The 23,386-nt window shown below is 30.1% G+C and overlaps 4 protein-coding genes and 1 long non-coding RNA gene across 5 annotated transcripts; 1 reads left to right on the top strand and 4 right to left on the bottom strand.

Moving 5' to 3' along the window:
* The first annotated feature begins 4,554 nt into the window (after nt 1-4,554).
* Nucleotides 4,555-5,010, top strand: LOC108811159 (S-protein homolog 5-like). The gene has a single exon (XM_018583203.1). The coding sequence runs from the start codon at nt 4,555-4,557 to the stop codon at nt 5,008-5,010; it is 456 nt and encodes a 151-aa protein (XP_018438705.1).
* Nucleotides 5,011-10,705: 5,695 nt separating this feature from the next.
* LOC108810955 (uncharacterized) lies at nt 10,706-11,996 on the bottom strand. Its single transcript, XR_001943210.2, has 4 exons — nt 11,773-11,996; nt 11,585-11,677; nt 11,141-11,224; nt 10,706-11,058 (listed from the first exon to the last, which is right to left on the bottom strand). It is a non-coding gene; the product is annotated as an uncharacterized LOC108810955 (long non-coding RNA).
* A 1,535-nt stretch (nt 11,997-13,531) lies between these two features.
* Nucleotides 13,532-14,448, bottom strand: LOC108813266 (E3 ubiquitin-protein ligase MPSR1). The gene has a single exon (XM_018585779.2). It carries the CDS (start codon nt 14,310-14,312, stop codon nt 13,659-13,661), a length of 654 nt encoding a protein of 217 aa, XP_018441281.1. The 5' UTR covers nt 14,313-14,448; the 3' UTR covers nt 13,532-13,658.
* Nucleotides 14,449-14,551: 103 nt separating this feature from the next.
* LOC108813265 (beta-1,3-galactosyltransferase GALT1) lies at nt 14,552-17,553 on the bottom strand. Its single transcript, XM_018585778.2, has 7 exons — nt 17,343-17,553; nt 16,114-17,194; nt 15,739-16,020; nt 15,532-15,660; nt 15,281-15,460; nt 15,094-15,201; nt 14,552-15,016 (listed from the first exon to the last, which is right to left on the bottom strand). Exons 2-7 carry the CDS (start codon nt 17,128-17,130, stop codon nt 14,804-14,806), a joined length of 1,929 nt encoding a protein of 642 aa, XP_018441280.1. The 5' UTR covers nt 17,131-17,194; nt 17,343-17,553; the 3' UTR covers nt 14,552-14,803.
* A 2,455-nt stretch (nt 17,554-20,008) lies between these two features.
* On the bottom strand, nt 20,009-21,247 carry LOC108809199 (ribonuclease 3). Its single transcript, XM_018581339.2, has 4 exons — nt 21,119-21,247; nt 20,837-20,992; nt 20,465-20,663; nt 20,009-20,371 (listed from the first exon to the last, which is right to left on the bottom strand). Exons 1-4 carry the CDS (start codon nt 21,206-21,208, stop codon nt 20,148-20,150), a joined length of 669 nt encoding a protein of 222 aa, XP_018436841.1. The 5' UTR covers nt 21,209-21,247; the 3' UTR covers nt 20,009-20,147.
* Between the last annotated feature and the right edge of the window lie 2,139 nt (nt 21,248-23,386).

The raw sequence follows: 23,386 nt of genomic DNA, 5'->3' as shown, positions 1-23,386 counted from the left end.
TATTGTGTTATTTTATGGTACCTGTTATTATAGACCAATTATTTAAAATAAAATACTTCTTCAGTGTTGAAATGATTAAGTCTAAGATTGATAAAGTTTTCTTGTTAATTATTTTTCCGTGGTGTTGAATGTTGATATTGCTGTTAGATATTCAAGTAAGAAAAATTATATCGTACATAAATTATTTGTCATCTGATAATATTTTTGTGTATTTGTTTATAAAATATATCATTTAGTATACTTGTGTAGATCGACTAATACATATATTTCACAAATATACCTGTTTCATATCAAAACAATATGCTATGTTTTAAAATTTTTTTAAATTATAATTTGTTTTATATGAAAAATAATTTTAACACTTGCAACACCTAAAATATTTAATTCAAAGTTCATTAGAAATTTTATCAAGATTTAGTGTGTGTGTTAATATAGAGAGACTACAAAAATTTGGTACAAACTAAATTATCATAGATTATTAAGCAATTGCTATATAGGACAAACGCGAGATATGAAAATATAATTATTGAAATATTTGGATATTTAACTATTACAATTGGAAGTAAGTTAACTAGATATAACCACAAAAATAAATGGTAAGAAACTGAATACTGCAAATCAGTTTCAGAAAAATGAAACTTTTTGTTTAGTTATTATTTTCCTAAGGTGTATACTAGGGTTTCCTCCTCCAGGGAGAAAGATGCTCATTACTAAATTCTCACTGGGTTAGGAAGTACGCCCCACAACCAGTGTTTTTAACGTGGACCGGTGGTCGGAACGGGTTAAACCATGAAATCGAAAATAATATGGGTTGGGTTAATACCAAATCCAACTAAATTTGAACCAGTTATAAGTCTTTATTGAACCGTCAAAAATCCGAGAACCAGAAATCCAATGCACCGGCTAAACCCCAGTTCGTATATAGACCAAAATTTTACTAATGAACAATTAATTTCTTCTTTTTAGTAAAAATACTATTTATTAAATATTAATAAAGTATTTCCTCTCGTCTTTCTCTTTTGACATCTTTACTATTAATAAATTACAAAACTCATAAATTTTAGTATACTCGTCAAGATAATGTTTTTGTCTACTTCTCACTTTGTTAAAATTTTATTTTTTGATCACTTGTTTTGAAGACTTTAACAATTGAAACATTTACATTTGTGTATATAATATTATTAAAAGGTGATGAAGATTTATTTTGTTACATATTGAATGTGCTTTTCATATTGATATTAACTTGAACTGTTAAAATATTTTATTATTTTGTTACATTTTAATTGTTATTTTAAAAAATTTCTAAACATTATGACTATTTAAACATTTGATTTGATATGATTTATTTTTTAAGAATATGCATATTATTTACAAAATATCATTAAATTCAGTTTAAATCAATTAAACTCGATCGGACATGGTTCAAACCCGGTCCAACGCCAATGACCCATGATCCAAAACAATTCCGGTTCGTTAGCAGGTCCGGTTTTGAAAACACTGCCCCAAACCCAAAGAAAATGAAAAATTTTGTTTGTTTTTATTATATATTAAACAAAAAAAAATTATACTAAAATTTTTAGAAAACTTTTATAGAAATATTCCAATATTTATTCACTTATAAGACAGATATGATAATTTTATGGGATACTTTAGTTTTGGTTTTCCTAATTTGTAGATTTGGATTTATTATGACTTATAAATTAAATTTTAATTTATAGTTGTGATTATTTTATCGATATTTCAATTAATATCCATATTTTAATAAAATTGATTCAAATATTAAACAATCCTGATTTAAATTATTCATTTATCTTTATTTATATTCTAAATTTGATATTATCATATATTTCAATTTAAAATATTTAGTTAATAACAGATAAATGAATGTATAGATATTTTGCACTAAAGTAGTTGACTATATATTTTTGTGTTACACATGTGCCTATGCACTAAGATAATATATTTTTCATATACATTATGGCATATATATATATATATATATATCAAAATTTATTTATTATAAAACCAGTATATCGTTAAATCTATAATATTAAATTTAACAGTCTTATATATTTATCAAAACATATATGTTAAAACAATATATATATATATATATATGTATATATTATATATATATATACATATACATGTATAATGTATAATCTAATTAATAATAATAAAGTTTTACTACGCAAATAAAATAGTGTAGGATTTTTTAATATTTGACTCGATTTATTAGCATGATAATTTTAATATTATTGTATTTTAATTATTTATTGGTATTATTATTAATTAGATCATATACTGTTAATAACTCTAAAATAATTAAATCTCATTATTATTAATTAGATTATAAATGGTTATCTTAAATCTAATAACATTTTGAAAGAATAAAAATATATTGTTAGGATTTTATCATGAAAATATAATGAAATAAGGAAACAACATTTTAGTAGAAAGTTCATTTAAAATATCATAAATGAAAGAAATCATGAATTTTATTTTAATAGATAAGAAGTGTCATTAATTAAAAGAAAATATTTTAAAATTTTAATTTAAAAAATCCTAAATTTAACGTGTTATAGTAAGACTAATTGTTAGTAATGTTTTAATTGTATTGATTCATTTAAAATATCATACATGAAAGAAATCTGACTCTAAGATTCAAATAATTGTATGTGTTGACCAAATTTAATAGGATAGAAGTATCATTTAGGATAGGAAATATTTTTCAAAAAACTAATGGCAAAATCCTAAATATATATAATGTAATAGCAAGGTTAATTGTCAGTGATATTTTAATAGTATTGACTAGATTTTGACCCGCCCTTTAAAAGGGCGGGTATATTTTTGTTTTTTTTTAAATTCAGTTTTCATATTTATGTATTTCTTTGTAATCATATCTGTGTATAAATTTTAATCAAAATCGTTTTTATAAAATAATAGCAATTTCATAGTTGACTCGATATATGCTCGGTGTTTTGTATTGTAATCCTATGCCCGTTTCTTTGTAATCATATTTGTCTGTTCTAGATCTTGACCCGTAGGTATAATGTTGGTTTGTAACTTTTTCTGGAAATATAAAACATTTTCTATAATTTGTTCTCATATAATAATGAAATTTAATTTATATGTTTGTGTATAGCATTTTTTAAAATATATGTAATAACTTGTTCCATCATATCAATACATATTAATAATAGCTAGCTATTAATATTTATTTTATCAAATATATATTTTAAAATTATAAATTTTATGCATAGTATTTTTATAAAAATATTTTTTTATGAAAATAAGATAATTCATTTACATAACCCGCTGATATTAATTTTACTTATATTTTAAAGCTTCAATTTAAATACAAATTTATTAATTTATATTGGTCAAATTTGTTTTTTTTATTATATAAATTTACTATAAGTCATTCAATCTGTCCCATGCTTGATATATATATATATATATAGAATTATTTTTAATATTATAATTTAAATGTGTATACTATAATAAGAAATTTTTGATTACTTTACATATCTTACTTTAATATTTAGCTTTAATAAGTTGATATATGTTGTACAAATCATGAATATATGTTATTATTTAATTTAATAATTTATAATATAGTTAATAAATGGATTAAGTTACTTTACATTTATTAATTGGTGGAATAATTTAATTATGAATATAAATTATATAAAAATTATAGAAAATTTATTTCTTATTCTATATGTAAAAAATGAATTAATATTTGTTTATAATTGTAGTTAATATTAATTACGAATTTTAATATTTAAAAGTAAATATTAAAAGAAATATATATTTATATTTTAAATAAAAAAATTATTAAAATAAAATCTTAAAGAGATACTTAATAATATCTTTTAGAGATCTTATTTTGAAAAATATTAAAATAATCTATTAGATATGGTATATATTTAATAACAACTAAGTAAGAGAAATAATAGGAAATTAACTAAATTTTATGGTTCAGCCTAGACTACTTGAAGTAGATAAAAAGTTCTTGTGTTATAATAGTATTGATACGTAATTAAAAATATATATAAGTAAATTATACAATTTTTTGTTCAAAGAAAAAAAATTGTTACTCGGACATATAATAGATACATACGTACATCCTAAGAAAAAAGAATCATATACATCTATTTAGCTAGGGAATTTAAGATTTATAATATATTGATATTTAGTTACTTAAGGAAAACAAATCAAAGATATTTCTAAAAAGATATTCTCTTATAATAATTTTTTTTCATGTGGATTAGTTATAGGAAATTTAGTTGTTAGTTTAAATAAATAATAAATACGATTTTAAATTAAAAACAGTGGTAGTCCTGTAAATATTTTGAAAATCTATGGGGATGTAAAAAAAAAAGCTGTTGTTTTAATTGTATTGATAACTATCACTTTCAGATCTTCACATCTTTCAAAATCTGGCATCCCCATAAAAAAGAGTAGAGTATTTAAGGATATATAATAACTGCTTTATTGTATAAATACTATTTCATAAGAAAACATAAGCATATAACAAACCAGTGAAACATGGCTTTCTCATCAAACATCCACTTTATTTTCATTCTAATAACATTTCTAACTATCCTGAAAACTTCGTTATCATTTGGAAACATTTCACCGGTCGATGGGATACTGCCGTTCTCACCTAAACATGTTGTGATCACTAACAAACTGGTCGCACAGTTTGGATTGCTCGTCCACTGTACGAACAAAGAGACAGATTTGGGTGTTAGATCGGTCCTAATTAACCAAAGTTTCGGTTTCAGATTTCGTGTTAATCTATTTAAAACAACGAATTATAATTGTGTTTTCTCGTGGCCTGGAATTGTTAGAACTTTTGATATCTTTAGAGCAGATAGAGACGATAATTCAAGAAGTAAGTGTGGAATATGCAGTGAATGTATTTGGTACATATCTGAATCAGGTCCATGTCGTATTAGACGTGATGGAGGCCCTCCTTGCTGTTTTCCATGGTCTTCTTAATCATATCAAAATATGTATCCTATATTTATTTCATATCAAGAAGTACAAATATTTCTTTCATATATAAAAATAAACGTGTTTTCTATATCATATATGATTTTTTATTGTTTATATATAACTGTTGTTACATATCTGTCTAATTGTTAGATAGTTTTCATATAGCCATGACTTTCATTCAGATTATTTATGTTCTTCTGAAAGCGTCTCCAACCTTAATCTATTTTACTTTAAAATAGAGATTAGAATAAAAATGTTCCAATGATACTCTATTTCTACTATATAATAGTGTAAAAATGGATTTAGTCTATAAATAGAATAATCTATTAACTTTATGTTCATCACTCTATTTTCTACTCTAAAATTGAGTACCATTAATTATAATACCACTCTCTTATCGAGTTAATTCATTTTAAAATGAAAAATAGAATGAACCATAAGAGATGGTAAATCCGAAACAAGATCTAATGATTTTGGTTGTGGATCCACAAAGCTATGTATAACAATCAAAAATTGTTCAAAAGAAACAATATTTTTTTTTGTAAAGAGACAGATACAAATGACTATTTTGTATTTTATGAGAATTTATAGAATTTTGAGCTTTTAAAAGTAATTCAAAACTTCCATATATATGTATACAGTAAAAACTCTATAAACTAATACTGTTGAGACTATAATATTTTATTAAATTATAGAATTGTTAATTTACAAAATTTTCTTTGAAGTTTTATCGTATATACATTAATTAAATTTAAAATCAAACTTTAAACTATTATATTATATTGTTTAGTATATATAAAATAGATTTCATAGAATTCAAGTGTTGTTTAGGTATAATGTTACTAAATATTATTAAAATATGTTGAAATATTTTTAAAATAGCGCTGAATTCTATTTTTTGTACTTATATAATCTATATATATAAATTTTTAATTTGTTATTTTAGTGGGATTGTATATTTCTCATCCTTCTCTTCCTTTTAATGTGAAAATACTTACATTTAACTTTACAAAAATAATAAATGAAAGGACACAAAGTATATTTTTTAGTATACTACTAGTAGTTAACTAAATTATTAAAAACTATTGGAATGTCCGCACTACGGACGGAGCGGTTGTCTTTAGTTGTAATTTTAATTTACATGTGTTGTTATTTTTATTTGATATATAGGTGAACTAAAAACTAATTGTAAAATGTATTTTTTTCATTGTATTAAAATTAACACGAAATTTTAAATTAGAAGTTATTCATTTGATATTTTGTGAGAAGTTTATATCTGTATTTTTAGTGTATAGTAGCTGATTTAGGAATTGTTGCGTAATTAGAGATTGATTAGGTATGGATTGATTTTTTTATGGTTTTGTTATTGAGTAAGGAACAATAATATTGTATGCATATTTTTCATGTGTTATGGATTTTAATTTTTGAATATCAGTAGGTTGTGTTGTACATATTAAAGAGTTTTAAAAATAATTAAATTATTTCTTGACGTGGTAAAAGCCGCTATTTTTAATATTGTAGTTGTACTATAATACTTTTATTTCTTGGTTCTTCTCTTCTTTATTGTTTGTCTTCTTCTTATTTTTGTTTTCACTCTTCTCCAATGTTAACATTTTATGCCTTACTAAACCAATGTATGACCCATATTGCTTCGTAGGCAGCTTTATTGTCTCAACATACTTCTTTTCAATTGAGTCAATATCTTGATTAGTGAGAGACGGAGGATCTGTAATTTGGTGGAACGGGGGACTCATTTTCAGTGGTGTTTGCTTGCTTGTCAAGCCATGCTAAGCTGTGAGCCATGCGAACGAAGGAAATTGATAGGATCGAGAGAAAAGTCTCATATCTCTGTAGCTGCGGCTGACTTGGAGAGGATTCATGAATCTCCCAAGATATGATTAATTTTCATACATGCACACAATTTCTGAATTTGAAAAAGGTTGTCTATAAATTTATATTTGAATTATCTAGAGATATGTAGATAACCATTGGTAGATAATCATTTTAAAAAAAGATCTATTAAACTATCAAATGTTTTAAACTCTATTAGTTTACAAAGGATGTCATACTAAAATTGAATCTTGTGTTTTTAACTAAAATAACATGCGAGAATGAAACCTTGTATACTTTGTGTTGTTTTCCTCTGAACGAAGAGGTCTATAAAACGAATTTGCTCTTTTGAAAATAACAACAGCTGAGATGAACTTGCGTTGGGTGGTCATTAGATTCATACACAACGTCTTAACCTCGTGATGACTGTGAGTTGTTGTGTTCTGTAAGGTGAAGCACTAGATTGTATTAATTTGGATTGATAATCACACTTATACATCAGAAATCCTCATACCAACTAATTAAACCACACATTAATATTATAACATGTGATTAGCAAAAATCTTTAAACTAAGATGGTACTTTCTCAAGTTAATTATGAGGTTTTGAATTGTGGTTTTATATCGTTGATAAATTTGGTTAAACTTTAACAGAAATAATTGTATCTTAGTTAGTTGGAAGTTTACATTATTCTATAAATATAAATTTACGTTAATCACAGAAAAAGATAATATAAATTTAAGTAGCATAAAAGTGTTAATATCCAATGCACAGTATCAAAAGTTATCTATTATAAAAGGAAAAGAAACAAATTACATTCGTAGTTTAAATAAATGAGACGTAGTGGGAGGAGAGGTGATGTAAGATTTAATGATTGAATTAAAGTCGTCGTATAAAAAGGAAAAGAACGTTACTCATCAGAGAAGATGAGGAAAAAGAATTACGGAGATGAACTGGAGAAGATGGCTGAAACATAACCCTAAGATTCAGACGGACCAGAAAGATGAAAATAGTGAAACCCAATAAATCTACCAAGCTCATTTTGAATGAATGCTCAATTCAACCGAAAAAAACAATCGAAAAAAAAACTTTCTACAAAAACTTGACACGTGTCACATCTCAGAACTCTCATTTCGCTAATGTAACGCATTATGGAGAGTTTTCATTCTACTTTATTATTATAACTAGATTTTGACCCGCGCTTTCAAAGCGCGGAATTAATTATTTTTGTTATAATTAAAGACGATATGAATATCTAATTACATATATATTTTTATTATTATTTTATGTATTCACAATATATATTATCTATTTCAAAATCAAAATGTGTTTTTCACTTATTTTATATCGGTCTTAGTGAATTGACATCGCTTCAAATCATACTCATCAGCCTCTTACAATATATTTATATCATAATCTAAACTCTGATATGACTATAAACTCAATAAATTATTTATTGATATTTATTGTGTATTTTTTTATAAAATTAGAAAAAGAATTTTATAAATACAAACTAATTTCTAATAATAGAACTTCTCAAAATTTATATTCATTTTATTATATTTAAATTTTTAAAACACGTGTAAATCCTTTATATTGGTTAACAATACTTCACATTAAAATAGCAGAATTTTATATTCTAAATATTTTATAACTTAAAACTTTTGCTTAAGTTTTTTATAATGTGATAACTAAACCCGAATGGATAATATCCGAACCCGAATAGATATTTGAAGATAGCCGAACATATATGTATATATAACTTTATAATCTTAGTTTACTTCTCTCATTTTTATTCAAATCATATAATATACATATATTTGCGGACAAATAAGTGATTTGCTATTCACTTAAAATATATGTCAAGCTTCTTGTTTCATACATTAACAAAAGTTGTATTCAGATTCCAAAAAAACAACAACTAAAACAGTGTTTTCTGTTTTCAAACATATTAATCGTTCAGCCTATTAAAAGTTAAAAACAATCAGTTAAACTAATTATAAATTTTAAAGTATTCAAAACTTGAGTAATGAAAATTTTCATTTTATCAAAATTCTACTATATCCGGACCCAAACCGAACTAAATGTATCCTATGTTGATCTTCTTGTTTCATACATTAACAAAAGTTGCATCCAGATTCTAAAAAAAACAACAACTAAAATAATGTTTTCTGTTTTCGAACCTATTACTCGTTTAGCCTATTAAAAGCTTAAAAATCAGATAAACTAATTATAATTTTTAAGTATTCAAAACTTTGAGTAATGAAAGTTTTCATTTTTACAAAATTCTAAAATATTCGGACCCAAACTGAACTAAAATTATCCAAACCCGACCCAATATATAAAAATACCCTATCAGATTATAGATCCCTATACTGAAATATCGGAAAATCATGTAATCTTTGTCATATCATAATTTTAATATCATAATGATTAATGAATCAGCGTTAAAAAAAATATATCAAAATATCTAAAATATCCGACATGAATCCGCACGCCCATACCTACCTAATATTATTGATGCAGTCTAATGATGACCAAAATTCGGTTACCATATATAACATAATCGTATAATATAGTTAATGCCTAATTATTCAATTTAAAACACTAATATTTAACACAATATAAACATGCCATATATTATTTTTTACTCCATTTTATGTTGTATATATACATTAGTTAAGATTTTAGTATTGAATGAAATTTTTACTTCAAAGTTTTTTAAAAATACTATAGAATTTTGATATCTATCTGTACTATACAAAATAATGATTGATAACTAATTTAAAAATATCAAGTAGATTATGAGTACTAAAGAAGGGGTTGGTTTACGATTATACTTTGAATAACAAAGGGATTAATTCAAAATTTACAATAAAATATATATTGTAAGCTTTATAGCATTTAAACTAATCATTTATGTCTGAACTATATATAACAGTATGTTAAAATTCATATTTTCATTCGCTATATTAAGATTTGTATTATTTATTTATATGTATGTTAAGGTTTAGCGTTTTAATATTGTTGTGGTTATGGATTATAGATCTTTGTCGTTTAGGGTATATATAGTTTTTTCTTCATATTGTAAAGTGACATCTAAATAATAATAATATTTGACAAAAAAATAGTTATAATATAGGGTTGACCGTGTTCAATTGCGGAGATGTTATTTTATTAAAAAAAGATAGCCGAAATTTTAGTTGATGAAATGCATTGGTGATGAAATCTGATTGGTATAATTTATAAATTTATTTAAAAAGGAAAAAAGGTAATGACATAGACTTGTAAATAACTTGAAAACTTAAGGGCAGAATCCTATGAGGGATTCTGTTTTAATAGTATAGATAATGTGTTTAAACAAATTCAACGCATTTATTCGATCAAAAAGATTATACGCATTTACTTGAGGCTACGCATTTACTTGAGGTAATATTGTTTTCAACCAGTAGATGAATATGAGAGGTTCACGAAGAACACGATTTCTTGGGTCCTAACTCCTAAGAGACCAGAAAACAGAGGATCTTCAACCGGAGAAAACTTCAGTTGATAGCTCGTTGGCGTCATCAGAACTTGGTATTGAGTTGGAATGGTCTCAGGAAATTAAAATGTGTTCAAAATCCAACAAGATTAGGGTTCGAAGAAACATGAGTTCTTCTTTTAGTAAGATACTAGTGGTTTGCCCGCCCTTCGGGCGGAACTATTATATTTTTTTTGGTTTTAAATATGATGTTTGTTGATATTTTTGATGTGTCTTATTGTGAAACTCAAAATCATATAAAAGCTCAAATGCAAAATAATAGTGAGAGTTATAAAGCCAAACATATAAAAGCATTTTTTTTTGTCACAAAGCCAAACATATAAAAGCTCAAATGCAAAATTACAGTGAGAGTTATAAAGCTTTTGCGGTCTTCTTAGACCTGCTGCCTTCCTCTTCAGCTAATACATACTCTAGTAATCAAACAGCTATCATAGCAAAACTCAACACTATTCTAGCTTCCTACTGCTCCATGATTAGATAGATGCATGAGAGCCCATATACGCAGGTAAGAAGAGGTGTTGGAAACAGCTCTAAGCACAAAATTCTATGGTGTGAAAAAACTGATGCACAAAGATCTCGATGAATTAAAACTCCCCGTGCCCATGTGATCCTCCGCTTGTCTCTACATGAAGACTCTCATCCGTCTCCTCAAGAGGTGCGTATGACTGACCTTGTTGCTTCTGGATAAGGAAACCATTTAGAATGACCAGCAATGGAATAAGAAAGACCAGTTTATAGAAACTAAAAGGGAAAGAATCTCACAGCTACGTGTTGTTTCTTTAAGATGAACAGCTTTGAAAGCAACATACACGGAACAGAGACAAGAGCAATAAAGAGAAGCACAAGCTGGAAAATGGGAAAGAAAAAATGATGAGTGAAACAAAACGTATGCCATGCTTTTCATATTAGATATTTTAACATTAATTCCAAGGCAGAGATCCTTGCTACATGTAGCAGTAGTTCCAATGACAATCAACCCACTCATTCTAAGCTATATATATACTAACTAATAAAGGATATAACCACATAAGCTTGAGATTTGTTATTGCATAAACACAGAATCGAATACATAGGTTTCAATATTGTGCTACATTTTAAAGCTTGCAGCAATGGAGAGTGCACTGAAGATGGCTCACAATACATAACTTTTTTATTTTTGTGAGTCTCGATTTCTGATTTGAAAATGTGAAAAAATCAAGGTCGTACCTTTGAATCAGTAAGAACCATATCAACGCCCATCAGTTAACCCGTTTTCTACACATTCCGGGCTTCCCAAAATTAAATGGTTTTGTTTCAATTCTGCGAAATTGATTTGAAAAGTTTTCATAATGAAAAGGTTAGTTTCGAAACTGACAAAAGCTCTGTAATCAGAAAGGGAAAAGTATGAAGCTTACGCTATCAAGAGGTACATATTTATACTGAATAGTCAGGCGAAGTCAATATGTAGATTGGAAGCTCCATTGAAGGATCTTTATCGCTTGACATTCTTGCATAACGTTAGCTGTTAAGGGAACTGCTGATGTTAATGCTGTGATTAAAAAAAGGGAAAAGAAAAACAATCAGTAAATCGTAATAGCAAAGATATTGAAATAGGAAAAAGAAAAAAAAAACAAAGCAAAGAGATGTCGAAGAAGATCAAGCCGCAGGAAGAAGGAGAAGGAAACCCTTATATCATTAGGCTAAAGTGGGCCTAATTCTGATACATAAGATAAGCCCAAAACGTTTATACACCATTATAGAAACAGACGCGCCCAAGAATCTATTAATTGAAGAAACGCGTGACAGACACAGACACCCTACCGAGTCGACACGTGTCGTAAAATGCCCCTATTCTCTTGAGCGACGTGGACGCATGAAAAAGCAGATATACCTACTTTATTGTTATAGATATCAAAAACTACCATCGTGCCGTCTATATAAATATACAACTACGTAGGGTGAATTAGGGAAAAAAATATATTTCAATTTCTTCAGGGTTTGAACTCAGTGACGAACCTAGGTAGTCTAGGAAGGTGGCAGCTGTCCCCACAAAAATGTAAAAATAAATTAATTTTCATATGATGCAACATTGTTTCCATAGCATAGTTGGTCCAAATCATTTCCTTGCCCCCACTAGACCAGGGTTCAAATACCCTCCTGAACCCTTTGTTTCCTTTTTATTTTTTTTTGCCCCCACAATTATTTTTTCCTAAATTCGCCGCTGTTTGAACTCAAGAAAATCAGTGAACATCTTAACCACTAGACTTAAATAGCTTTCTTATATTAGTGGTGTAAACATTAATATATATATATATATATATATTATGATTTCAGATAAATGTTACCAGTTTATTAATTGTTTTAATCGTATCAAATAAACATATAATTATTTATGTTTTTAAATAAATTTTTACGAAACCTTATATTTTATAAATTTAACATGGGTTTGATCTTGGAGGAAGTAGATTTTTAATTTTCTGGATAACTATGTTTCGATAAATTAAAGATTGACTACTATGAGTAAACGTAATAATCTACAGGAGCAGAGCGATACTGCGATTTGCAGTTTCGTTTTTCTATTAAGAATCGATTCAGTTATATCCTAGATTGAACCGCACAGGAGAACGAGGAGAGATACAAATCGACGATGAGATGGTGATCGGCGAAGGAGATCTGGCGAAATTTTGGTGAGAATCCGACGAAAAAATGATAAATCGAGGAGAAAGTTTGTTAGAGAATAATTCGCTCTGAACCATATGAGTAAACGAAAACATTCTCATTAATTATCAAAAATGTACAGTTGAAGAATATATACATCATAATCACATCTAAACCGTATCTAACCGGTAAGCTAATTAGCTAATGCTAAACCGAGATAAACCGAGATATTTACAATGACATACGTACACTAATAACTACCGTTTTTGACGGTCAACATACATACATACGATTCTGAAAATTCTATATTAGATTTTTGAATTTTTTCAAAGTTTATGATGAAATATGCAACTAACGCAAATTTTGCACGATGTTGGTCCTTTTCCCGGTGAATTAGTGGGCGTGTTTCGAAGATCGAGCAGATTTCGCACGTACATATGGCAATATGTCATCAACGTGGCTATTAGTAAGATTTGAGCATACCACGTAGAAAAATGGTGTAAAGATTCATCGGACTTGTCGTGAAAAATGTCTTAACGTAGGGATTTAGAAAAGAAGGATTTCATTATGATACAAGAATTCAAGAAACAAAACATAAAACAAAGGGACCAAAAGAGTGGCACAAGTTCCTTCTTCTGTAACCCTAATTCTCGGACTCAAGAACAGGTCTGGTGCCACTAGATGTAACAATGTCACCATCACCGTCACTGTTTCCATCGTCATGACCAGAAGAATCTCTAACACTCCGACCACCACCGTTGAAGCTAAACCTAACCCAAATCTCTCTTCCATCATTACTTTTCTTTCCAACCTCATCTCCATCAACAGGCATGTCGTACCTACAAACAGGACACGACCCATGAAGCCCTAACCATTTCTCTATGCATCCTCCATGAAATTTATGCTTACACGGCATCTCCTTCACCGTCTCCTCCGCCTTCCATTCCTCTAGACAAATCACACACTCTCCTACACAGCTAACGACATCAACGTTAAGCATCGCGTCGATGGAAGCCTTGGACGCTGGAGGATGACCTTCCTCACGTGATTCAAATAAGCCGCGAAGCAGAGGATTCAATCCCGATGACTCCTCGAGGACGATCATTCCTTGCGTAAAAGGGTTGACCAGAATGATACGGTCACGCGTCGAAGCAACGTCGTCGTCTCCATGTGATGACTCTTGATCAGAAAAGCCTAAGAGGAAAGGCAAGAAGGGGTACAAGTCTCTGTTTCTTAGAAATCTTGCGGAAACAGAGGAAGTCTCTCTTACAACTTCAGCTTCTTGTTCTGTCGCCATAGGAAACAAAAGAATGGAGGATAAACACTAACTGATGGAGTAGATGGCCTTTGACGATTTAAGAGTTGCAAATGTAAGTTGTGGAAAGATCTAGAAAATGTTAACTTAGGCAGACCTTTTTCCCAGATAAATAATTACCAATGGGACCTAAATAATTCGAGTTGTAAGACAGTGATTGATCTTATCCATTAGCAGATAAACGTGTCACTATGAAGTGGAGAACACGTCACACATGTGAATACTAAGCAATAATAACAATTGATTTATATGAAAGTGCTGTGAAAATATACAGTGTAATATGCTCCTATGACTCCACACCACCAGTCTAATAAAAGGATATACAACTAAAACTAAGCTACGTATCTTTTAATCTACTTTGTACTAACAAACCAAATCAGATGTTTTACAACAAAGAATTAACAGACCAAACCACATTCTCTTTATGTACCTGTGGACGCAGACGTGAAAATGTGCGTTTAAGTAGTTGAGTTTTACCAACCGCGGCAGCAAATAGACCGTTTGGTTTCTTGGTATTTACGCCAAAGGCAAGTCATTTCAGCAGGGCTTTGGTAATGAGCAACCACATAACCGTCTTTGCATCCATCACTAATGATCCTTCCATCATTCTCGTAGTGAGGCTCGAGTCCATGCTTCCTTAGGTCAGCAATCCATATACCCATCGCCACATCTTCTAGCTTGAACATCTATTACAATTTCGACATTTCACGATCCACTCTGCGTGCATTTCCAAAATGTACTTAAACATAAAGAGTAGTAGTACCTTTAGATTTCCTTCTTTGAAAAGCTTGCTCACAGATTCTGCTATATCTCGGGACACAATGTAGCCTGGACCATGCGCCCATGGTGGGTACTTCTCTTCTGGCCATTCCTGTTTTTTTTAGTTCAACCATTGTCAGATGAAATCGTCAATCATGAATTCACATGGCCGTATTAAGTTTGTTTTGTACCTCATAACTGATGTACCATTTGCTATCAGGGTTTCGGATTGGTTGAGAGTCAGAATTGATCAGTCCGTATATCAACCCGCGAGTGTTGTTGATCAATGATAAAGAAAATAATACTTCATCAACACGAACAAAAGCATCATCATCCGTTTTCATGATAAACTTAGCTGAGTCAACCTCTGTCTGTTCACGAGATGTCGTTGGTGAGGCAAAATTGTAAAGACTAGTCAATCTTGTATAAAGACAATTCTTACCCCAAAGATGCAGATTGCTAGTGTTTTCCAGCTGATGAGACTGTAGTAATCAACAAAGGGCATTAACTGAACATCACCGTAAGTCCGAGCCTCGTTCCATAGTTCCAAGTTAACAATAGGACTTTTGTGCTGCATATTAATCATATGATTAAGAACTAAAAAAACTTCAATATGCACCTGATGATTTCAAAGAGGGAGAAAGCTTACAAGGCCAACAAAAAAGCGTACTGCAGCTCTTCCAAATCTTACATCATCATACTGCATCCATGTTCTTCTCACAGCCATCCTTCGTTTAAAATTGTTTGCTGTGGAGAAAACGCCAATAACAAGATCTAATGGCCTTAATGGTGAAAGGGGAGGTGCCTTCAGTGCCTCTAGATCAACAACATGCTCTGATTCTTCTGATGTGGGTAAGCCGCTGGCAAGAATTGATAGTAACTTCAAATCACCTGTAATCCTCACTTCACTAACAAGCCATGGCTCCAGTGTCTGTACCAAAGATGAAGAATCTTTAACATTTGATGCCAACAGTTGCCAAGAGCAGAGTAGGATATAAAAGAAGTGTGATTGTCATGATATTACATCGCGGAAAGCGAATGAGGTTATATGTTTCCCATCAACCGTCATCTGCATTCCATCAGTTCCCACCCTAAGCGTAGCAACCGATAAGAAACCTTGTTTAAAAGGAAAGTACTTTTCATGTTTAGATGCTTCCTTAGCTACTGGAATCCCCTTTGAAGTATTAGACTGCAAGCTAGCGGAAGAAGTTCGGTTGACTTCTCTACCCACCACCTTGTCACATTGATCCAAGTCATCAACTTTCTTATTCAAATCAGGATCATAATTTGGACAACGCTCCTCAACGCCCCAATCACGAGCCACCGTCCAGCTGTTTTGGACAATCACAGGATCCTCAGTCGACTTGTCTCCAAGGAGCCTGACATTGTAATGCACAATAATGGGCGGATCAGGCTCCCCGGGAAGCGGTTGTCCCGTTAGATCAATCCTGAAGCTACCAACAAGACCATCAGGGATGCCAATGACAGTAATAGATGAGCCCTGAGTCAAACCGCAAGGTATTTTCAACTTGAGACTGCTTCCATCATCTTCAGTAGCATTCATTTTACTAAGAAACTGAGGACAAAGCTCCTCCTCTTTGCCTCTCCTCGTTTGGTTTACGTTACCATCAGCTACCTTGTCGGCTTCAACAACAGCTGAGACAAGACTCTCCCAAACAATGCCAGCTTCCTTGATAGCGTCAACTCCATTCGCTAAGCTCTGTGCGTTATCAACCAAGCTTTGGAGACGGTTCCATGTAAGCAGAGACTCTCTCTCTTCTCTGGAGAAGTTCTGCTCAAGGAATAGACTGGAGACAGTGACAATCTCGTCGCCGGAGAGCGCTTCTTGAGTGTTTCTTGCTTCGTTCATGAAGTCAGGGAGGGTGATTCGAAGCCATTCGAGAGGGAGAGTGGTGTTGGTAGTTAGAACAGAGGCAGTGATGTAAGGCTTCTCGACAGGAGGTTTCAAGTCGATGTATCTGTACACCGTGAAGAACATACACATTGATGCAACGAGAAGCCCTCCATAAAATCTCTTCATTTGAGAGAAAAACAAAAAACAAAGACTCAGGCCAGTGTATATAGAGTGTTGCTACTGTTTATACCTGAAACACGAAACAAGGAAGTTAACAACATTACACTCAATTTCAAAATCATTTATCAGATCTCCAAGGATCATATACAATAAGTCCAAGTGCCTAGAAGATGCTCACTTCATATAGAACTCGAATCAAAAAGTTTGATCGAACTTACTGAATCGAATCCAGCAGCCGCGAAATCTACTCGAAGGAGAAACGAAGTCTGTTTGGAGGCGTTGAAGGAAGCAATGTCGGTTCCGGAATCAGATTCCGGTACACCGGAGTGTGGCGAGATGGTGACGGAGAGGTTTTTACGAGTGGAATCTGAGTTCAGATCTCTGTAGGCTTTCTTCTTAGTAGCGATAGTTCAAGCACCTTCTCTTCGCCTTCGCCTCTTGTATTTTTCTAAAAATTGTTTTCTTTCTCTGTTGGAAAGGAAACGGTAAAAATGGTGAAAAAGTGAAAACTGCAAGAAGACACCGAAGTAGAAAAAAAAGGAGAAGTTACCGGGATAGTGGCCCCGATTTCACCAAACACTAGTCCGTTTTATCATACGTGGCGAATAGAGTTTCACCATTTTTGTCTTTATTTGTTCTTGAAGCAATTTAAATATGAAATTAGTTGACAAATTATAGATCAATTGTGTTACAAAATGTATGGCTAAACATTTTTGGTTGATACTATGATGATTACTAACCACATCGAAAGGAGACGTTTCAACAATCAAATTTTGAATATTAATTGCGCCTAGCTATTGGTAATTTATTTTTGATCACTAGATAAGGGAAAGAAAAAAAAAAGAAATTGAAGCAAACTTCAAGCAAGTTCCCAAGTCATGGTAGCGTGAGATGAATGTGAGGTTGTTTTCATTTGTAAGTTGTAACGCATCACCATACGTTGCCAAGTCATATCATCTCAAAGTATTTGGTTTGCCATTTTTGCTTTTAAGTGGTTTTTTACCTTTTCATGTTGGATGAAAATTAAGAACAATCGGACTGTGTTTTCACGTTGGTCTTTCGGTTTGATACACATTAATGACTCAGGCAACACTCATGATGACTTTGTAAACACTCATTGGCTTCGATTTAGTTATAACGATAAATTCGAGATTTAAACTCGCAGCTTTGACTCTTTAGGAGAAATCGTGTGAATGAAATTATCTGATAATCCATAAGAACACAAGTTTAGAGCTTAGAAGCTATGTGGTACCACAATGATGCATATTCATTCCTTCCTCCCGCCTCGCTTTTGCATTTGCGTATAAGCTTGGAAGCCAATGTTCATGATCGAGTGATTATTTTAAGAGCTGGATCTTTGGTTTGATGAAGTCTTTGCGTTGATGGCTCATCAAAGCTACTTGTGAATTTTCAAGAGAAAGAACAAAGAATATAGAAAACATAGAATTCAAAACAAATTGAGGTGAATATCCTTTTACCTAGGGTTTATTATTAATCGTATGAATGACTCAACTAAAACCCCTTATGACCCCTATCTATTTACAGGCTTTTTAACCCTTATGATCCTATGTATGTAATATGTACATAATCCTTATGATATTATAAATGTAAAAACCCTACTGCTCCTACTAGTGGACTTCCATGCCCACTCACTTAGTCTATGAAGTTGATTATTTGCAGATGGTGGGTTCCTTAATTTTTTAAAAATTTATTTACCAACCGTATAATTTGTTTCTGTGTTTTGCCCTCACACACACCATATTACGAATTATTTACCAATAAATCAATCATTATTCGATTAATCCCGTTCAAGCATGCTTAACTGTAAAGTGTTTTTAAAGAACTAATAAAAAGATAAGTACATGCATTTTAGTAATGTAAGTATATAAATCAAATTTTTATACATTTCAACATAAATTACTACAAATAATAATCCAGAATGTTACAATAAGACTTTGGTTTTGAGAATTTTTTAGAATACTCACATTATACTTCGTCAGGATTCAGGAACGGTACCTGACAGACAAAGTGGAAGAAGCCAAAAACTTTTTGTATTGTTTACATATAAACAATGATTTACAATTGATTTAGGTCAATCAGCCGGTCAATCTACGGTTGTCAATTACGGTCACATTTTAGAAATGCAACCTTTTTCGAATGAAAAAAATGAAAATATGAAGTGCAGCCTTTATGTTTCTAATGTCAAAATTTTATAGTCAATTTTTGGTTACTTACATATTACAGTTCAATTTTGATGAGAAAATAAACACAAAAGAGACTAAATAAAATTTTGTATACAGAATAAAAATTGAGTGAAACCAACAAAAAAAATCGAAAAAGTCAATTAAATTAATATAATTAAAAAGGAGAGAGTTACAAAGTAAAACATTTATCAGTTTCGAATTACACAAAATATTTTTGAATCTGAAGCATTTTTGCATTATTTGTTTCTTCTAAAGTCAAATTGCTCTAAGTGGTCACATGTAATTTTTCTTTTACTTTGCCGCTGAGACTGAGAGCCTGGAAGTAGTTATCCTAAACCTTCTTTTTTATCCTTTGATACCACTCTGAACAACGCATGTAGTTTAATTTTTGGGTATAAAACCTAAAAGTTATATTCAGTGACGTGAGTTTAATTAACTAGTTTATATATTATACATATGCTCTGCATTTTATCAAGGCCCAGATCAAAATTTCCACCATAACTCGTAGAAAAAATGTAAAATAATCTTTTAGGTCAAAATGTAAAATAACATTCTATCTGGTCAAAATGTAAAATACTAATATTCTAAGTAGAGATCAATAAATAAACTATGATACATTTTTTTTTGCTAAAACATTTGTAATTCTGTTTTTTGTTTTTTTGCTTAAATCACATATATAATTCTGTTACCAAGCAAATAATTAAACGGTATCATGGGATCATACATTTTTATTGCAATTAGAAGTTGCAGAAACACAAACAGAAACCAAATAAGTACAATACTGTTTATGTAAATAAAATAAAAAATCAGCCGCGAGATCTAGAACTTGGGAAATTGAACTCGAGAGTCGCATCGACCATGTAGCATAACAGGACAGTTGATGAAATTGGAGGCCGAAGTGTCAACGCATAAATAAATCTGATAAAGTTGGCTATTATGCGACGAATCCTTGTTACATTCTATTCCCGGAGCAAATCCAATTGCTTCTTTGATCACTCTCTCAATATCTTTTATTTCATAAAATTTATCATCTGGTTTGATACCTGCATCATGATAAACGACATATATGTATATAATAAGAAAATAACAAGTATGCAGTTCAGACAAATTTGAAGGGAAAAAGAAGTGAACGTTACCAGCATTGGTAAGGGCATGAAGGAGGTTAGCTTTCTGTTTGAGTTTGAGAGCGGCTTCAAAATAATCGTGTTGGTCGAGCTCAGATTCAGCACACGTTCCGTGCTTCTCCCATTCGTGTGTCCAAAAGTGCACACCATCGTTGCTGGGACACGACAATGTTGGCCATTCTCTTTGTAAGTTGCTCACCAGATCAGATACCTTCATTTTTCATTTTCCAGTTTTCATTAGTAAGTGTTTCACAACATTTATTAATCTATAAGTTCCTTTTGCGAAACCATACAAACGTATATAATGCCCCCAAAAATATTAATGTACTCCTAAAAAGAATTACTTTTAAAAAACCATAACGTGTTTAAAAGTTTAAAACAAACCCGTAATTCATCAAATGTGCTATCAGGATTACAGTTCTGAGGCCATCCACCAGTTTTGTAGTTAGGCCAAAGACCATGAATTCCAAAATCCGCAGCTGGTTTCCCGGTTTTCGGATAGCAACAAGTATGTCTTGAATCACAATACGCTCCAGGCCACTGCAATGCAATACATAAACATAACTTTACCATTATATTTTTAGTAATAAAAGAAAAAAACTTTACCACTATATTGATCATTCTTGTAGAGAGACATACGCGTTATAAGATTTATATCAGTTTTACCTGTACAACAAAGTAGAAGAAATCGAAATCTTGAGCGACACTTAGTACGTACAGTTGTTGTAACGCAAGAATACAAATGAAGAATTTCATTTTTTCTCAAAGAAACTAATAAATGTAGAGAAGATGAATGAATGAGAGAAGAAAAGATTTGTTTATATAAAGCCATATAACGTGACGTGTGATATTTGTTTTGGGTACAAAAACGTGACGTGTGATTGGTAATATGTAAATGCTTAATTGTATTAGGTTAGTGTTACGTGCAAGCGTTTTATTTCCAGCTCCAACCTATGCTTTTTAAAGTGATAACGTAACTCGAACTTATTATCCTGAACTATAAAATAAATCATTAATTTATTTTAATCCCAAAAGTATACATGTCATATAAAACCATTTACAAACCTATGTTGATAACTTAAATCTTTTTAAATTTTTTTTAATAGAATTTGTTCTGTTTTTCTGAATCCCCGTATAGATCATGGGCGGCAATAAAGTTCTTCATCTTTTGGATTGAAGATAGGATGCTTAAGTTCTTGAAAAGAGTTGTAATTGGTGTCTTGGTGATGCTGTTGCATGCTTTGCTCTCAGCTCTTTATACTTCTCCATTATTTTCCATGTTTGTTCTCATCAAACGTGAGGCATTTTTTTTTTGTCACTGAATAATGCCTTGATAATAAAAGCAAAGAGAGAGCCCAAAGGGTACGTGAGGCATTATTTTAAGGAACTGGTCTTCCTAGGCTGTGATGTTCTATGTAACGTGTTCCATAAGCTTTATCCTTTTAGTGGTTCGTCCGTTTTTTGTTTATAAAAAGGGAAATGAAAAAAAATTACTCCCTCTGTTTAATTGTCGTTCTAGGTTTATTCAAACAGATTAAGAAAACATACGATTTTGCACATTTCCAAGATAAAAACACAATTACATATACATCTAACTATATTTCAACCAATAGAAAAATAAAATTGAGAATCTTTTTAATAAATTTTGCATTAAAACTCTAAAACGACAATTGTTTTGAAACAAAAAAAATTTCCTACAACGACAATTAAATCGAAACAGAGGGAGTAATAACATAAATATATAAAGGAAAGAAAAAAACTTAATAGAAATAAATAAAACTAGATCTCGATCTGCTCAACTGCACAGACGTTTGTTTTCATTTATATTTATAGATTTTTTTTACTTCAAGAATGATATATATTATAATAATAACACATTTTCAAATGTGTATATGGCTTTCTAAACACAAAATATTATAGTTTATTTGTTTCTAATGAAAGTAATTGTTTCAAACAGTCTATCATATATTTTTGTATATTTTTATATTTTTTTGTTTGTTGGATTTGTGTTTGATTATTAAACTCAGTAAGCTCTTGTAAAATTTGGTAAAAAAGAAAATATTCATAAAAGTATAAAGTTTAACAAAAATTGAACTTATATCTTCTTAGATTAATATTATCAAGTAAATAATTAACAGTTACTATTAGATTTTGTTATTTTTAAAAGTGAACTATCAAATATTAAAAAAATAACATTGATATTTTAATCTATTATTTAAGGTATATTATTAAAACATAAGTTTACATGTAGTTTATTTTAAGCATTAAAAATAATGGCTTTACGTAAATATACAAATCTTGTCTAACAAAATATAGTATATATATATATATATATTTTTAAATAGTTTATATTTTGTCTTAAGATATTTTATATCATATAAATTGAGACAATATACAACAATATACTATCTACCTATAAATCCGATGGGTCATTAACAAATATATATAGTAGATATGAAGATTTCGAACAAAAAATTGAGGAAACCAAATGAAGAGTCTATGGCAACAATAATTATGTGATCTTAAACTTATAGTTTTGATATGTACCCTTAGAATATCCAATTAGTAAACCCTCACACAATACTAAAAGGAGTATATTGAATCAAAATTTTGAATTGGTTTGATTTTTAATGAGTTTTAGATGATTGTAGTAGAATTTAAAGTTTGATGTGATTTTTTATTAAATAACTCTAAAATCTCATCTAAAACCATGAGATTTAAATTTTAATTTTTAAAACTAAAAAACTTCTCTGAAACACTCTAAAACACCTAAAGCAATATGAAATCTTCAACTTAATTTTTTTTAATAACAGTGGATTTTAGAGTGTTTTATGAAATGATAAGTTCAATAACACCAGATTTTAAAGTAATATTTAATAAAAATATTACAAAATAATTAAGTTTAATTTCTATATATTTATTCTTATAGCTAAT

The sequence above is a fragment of the Raphanus sativus genome, chromosome 6 (assembly GCF_000801105.2).
Source record: "Raphanus sativus cultivar WK10039 chromosome 6, ASM80110v3, whole genome shotgun sequence".
NCBI lineage: Eukaryota > Viridiplantae > Streptophyta > Magnoliopsida > Brassicales > Brassicaceae > Raphanus > Raphanus sativus.
This window is presented reverse-complemented; position numbering and strand designations above follow the sequence as displayed.

What these genes read in the sequence shown, in the direction of transcription:
- LOC108813265 (XM_018585778.2), bottom strand. Translation starts at nt 17,130, where the DNA reads ATGAAGAGATTTTATGGAGGGCTTCTCGTTGCATCAATGTGTATGTTC. An exon ending in CCTCATTCGCTTTCCGCGAT is followed by an intron (nt 16,021 to 16,113) that starts GTAATATCATGA and finishes TCTTTGGTACAG; the next exon opens with ACACTGGAGCCATGGCTTGT. An exon ending in AATGGTACATCAGTTATGAG is followed by an intron (nt 15,202 to 15,280) that starts GTACAAAACAAA and finishes TAAAAAAAACAG; the next exon opens with GAATGGCCAGAAGAGAAGTA.
- LOC108811159 (XM_018583203.1), top strand. Translation starts at nt 4,555, where the DNA reads ATGGCTTTCTCATCAAACATCCACTTTATTTTCATTCTAATAACATTT.
- LOC108813266 (XM_018585779.2), bottom strand. Translation starts at nt 14,312, where the DNA reads ATGGCGACAGAACAAGAAGCTGAAGTTGTAAGAGAGACTTCCTCTGTT.
- LOC108809199 (XM_018581339.2), bottom strand. Translation starts at nt 21,208, where the DNA reads ATGAAATTCTTCATTTGTATTCTTGCGTTACAACAACTGTACGTACTA. An exon ending in TCTTCTACTTTGTTGTACAG is followed by an intron (nt 20,993 to 21,118) that starts GTAAAACTGATA and finishes ATTGCATTGCAG; the next exon opens with TGGCCTGGAGCGTATTGTGA. An exon ending in GCACATTTGATGAATTACGG is followed by an intron (nt 20,664 to 20,836) that starts GTTTGTTTTAAA and finishes TGAAAAATGAAG; the next exon opens with GTATCTGATCTGGTGAGCAA.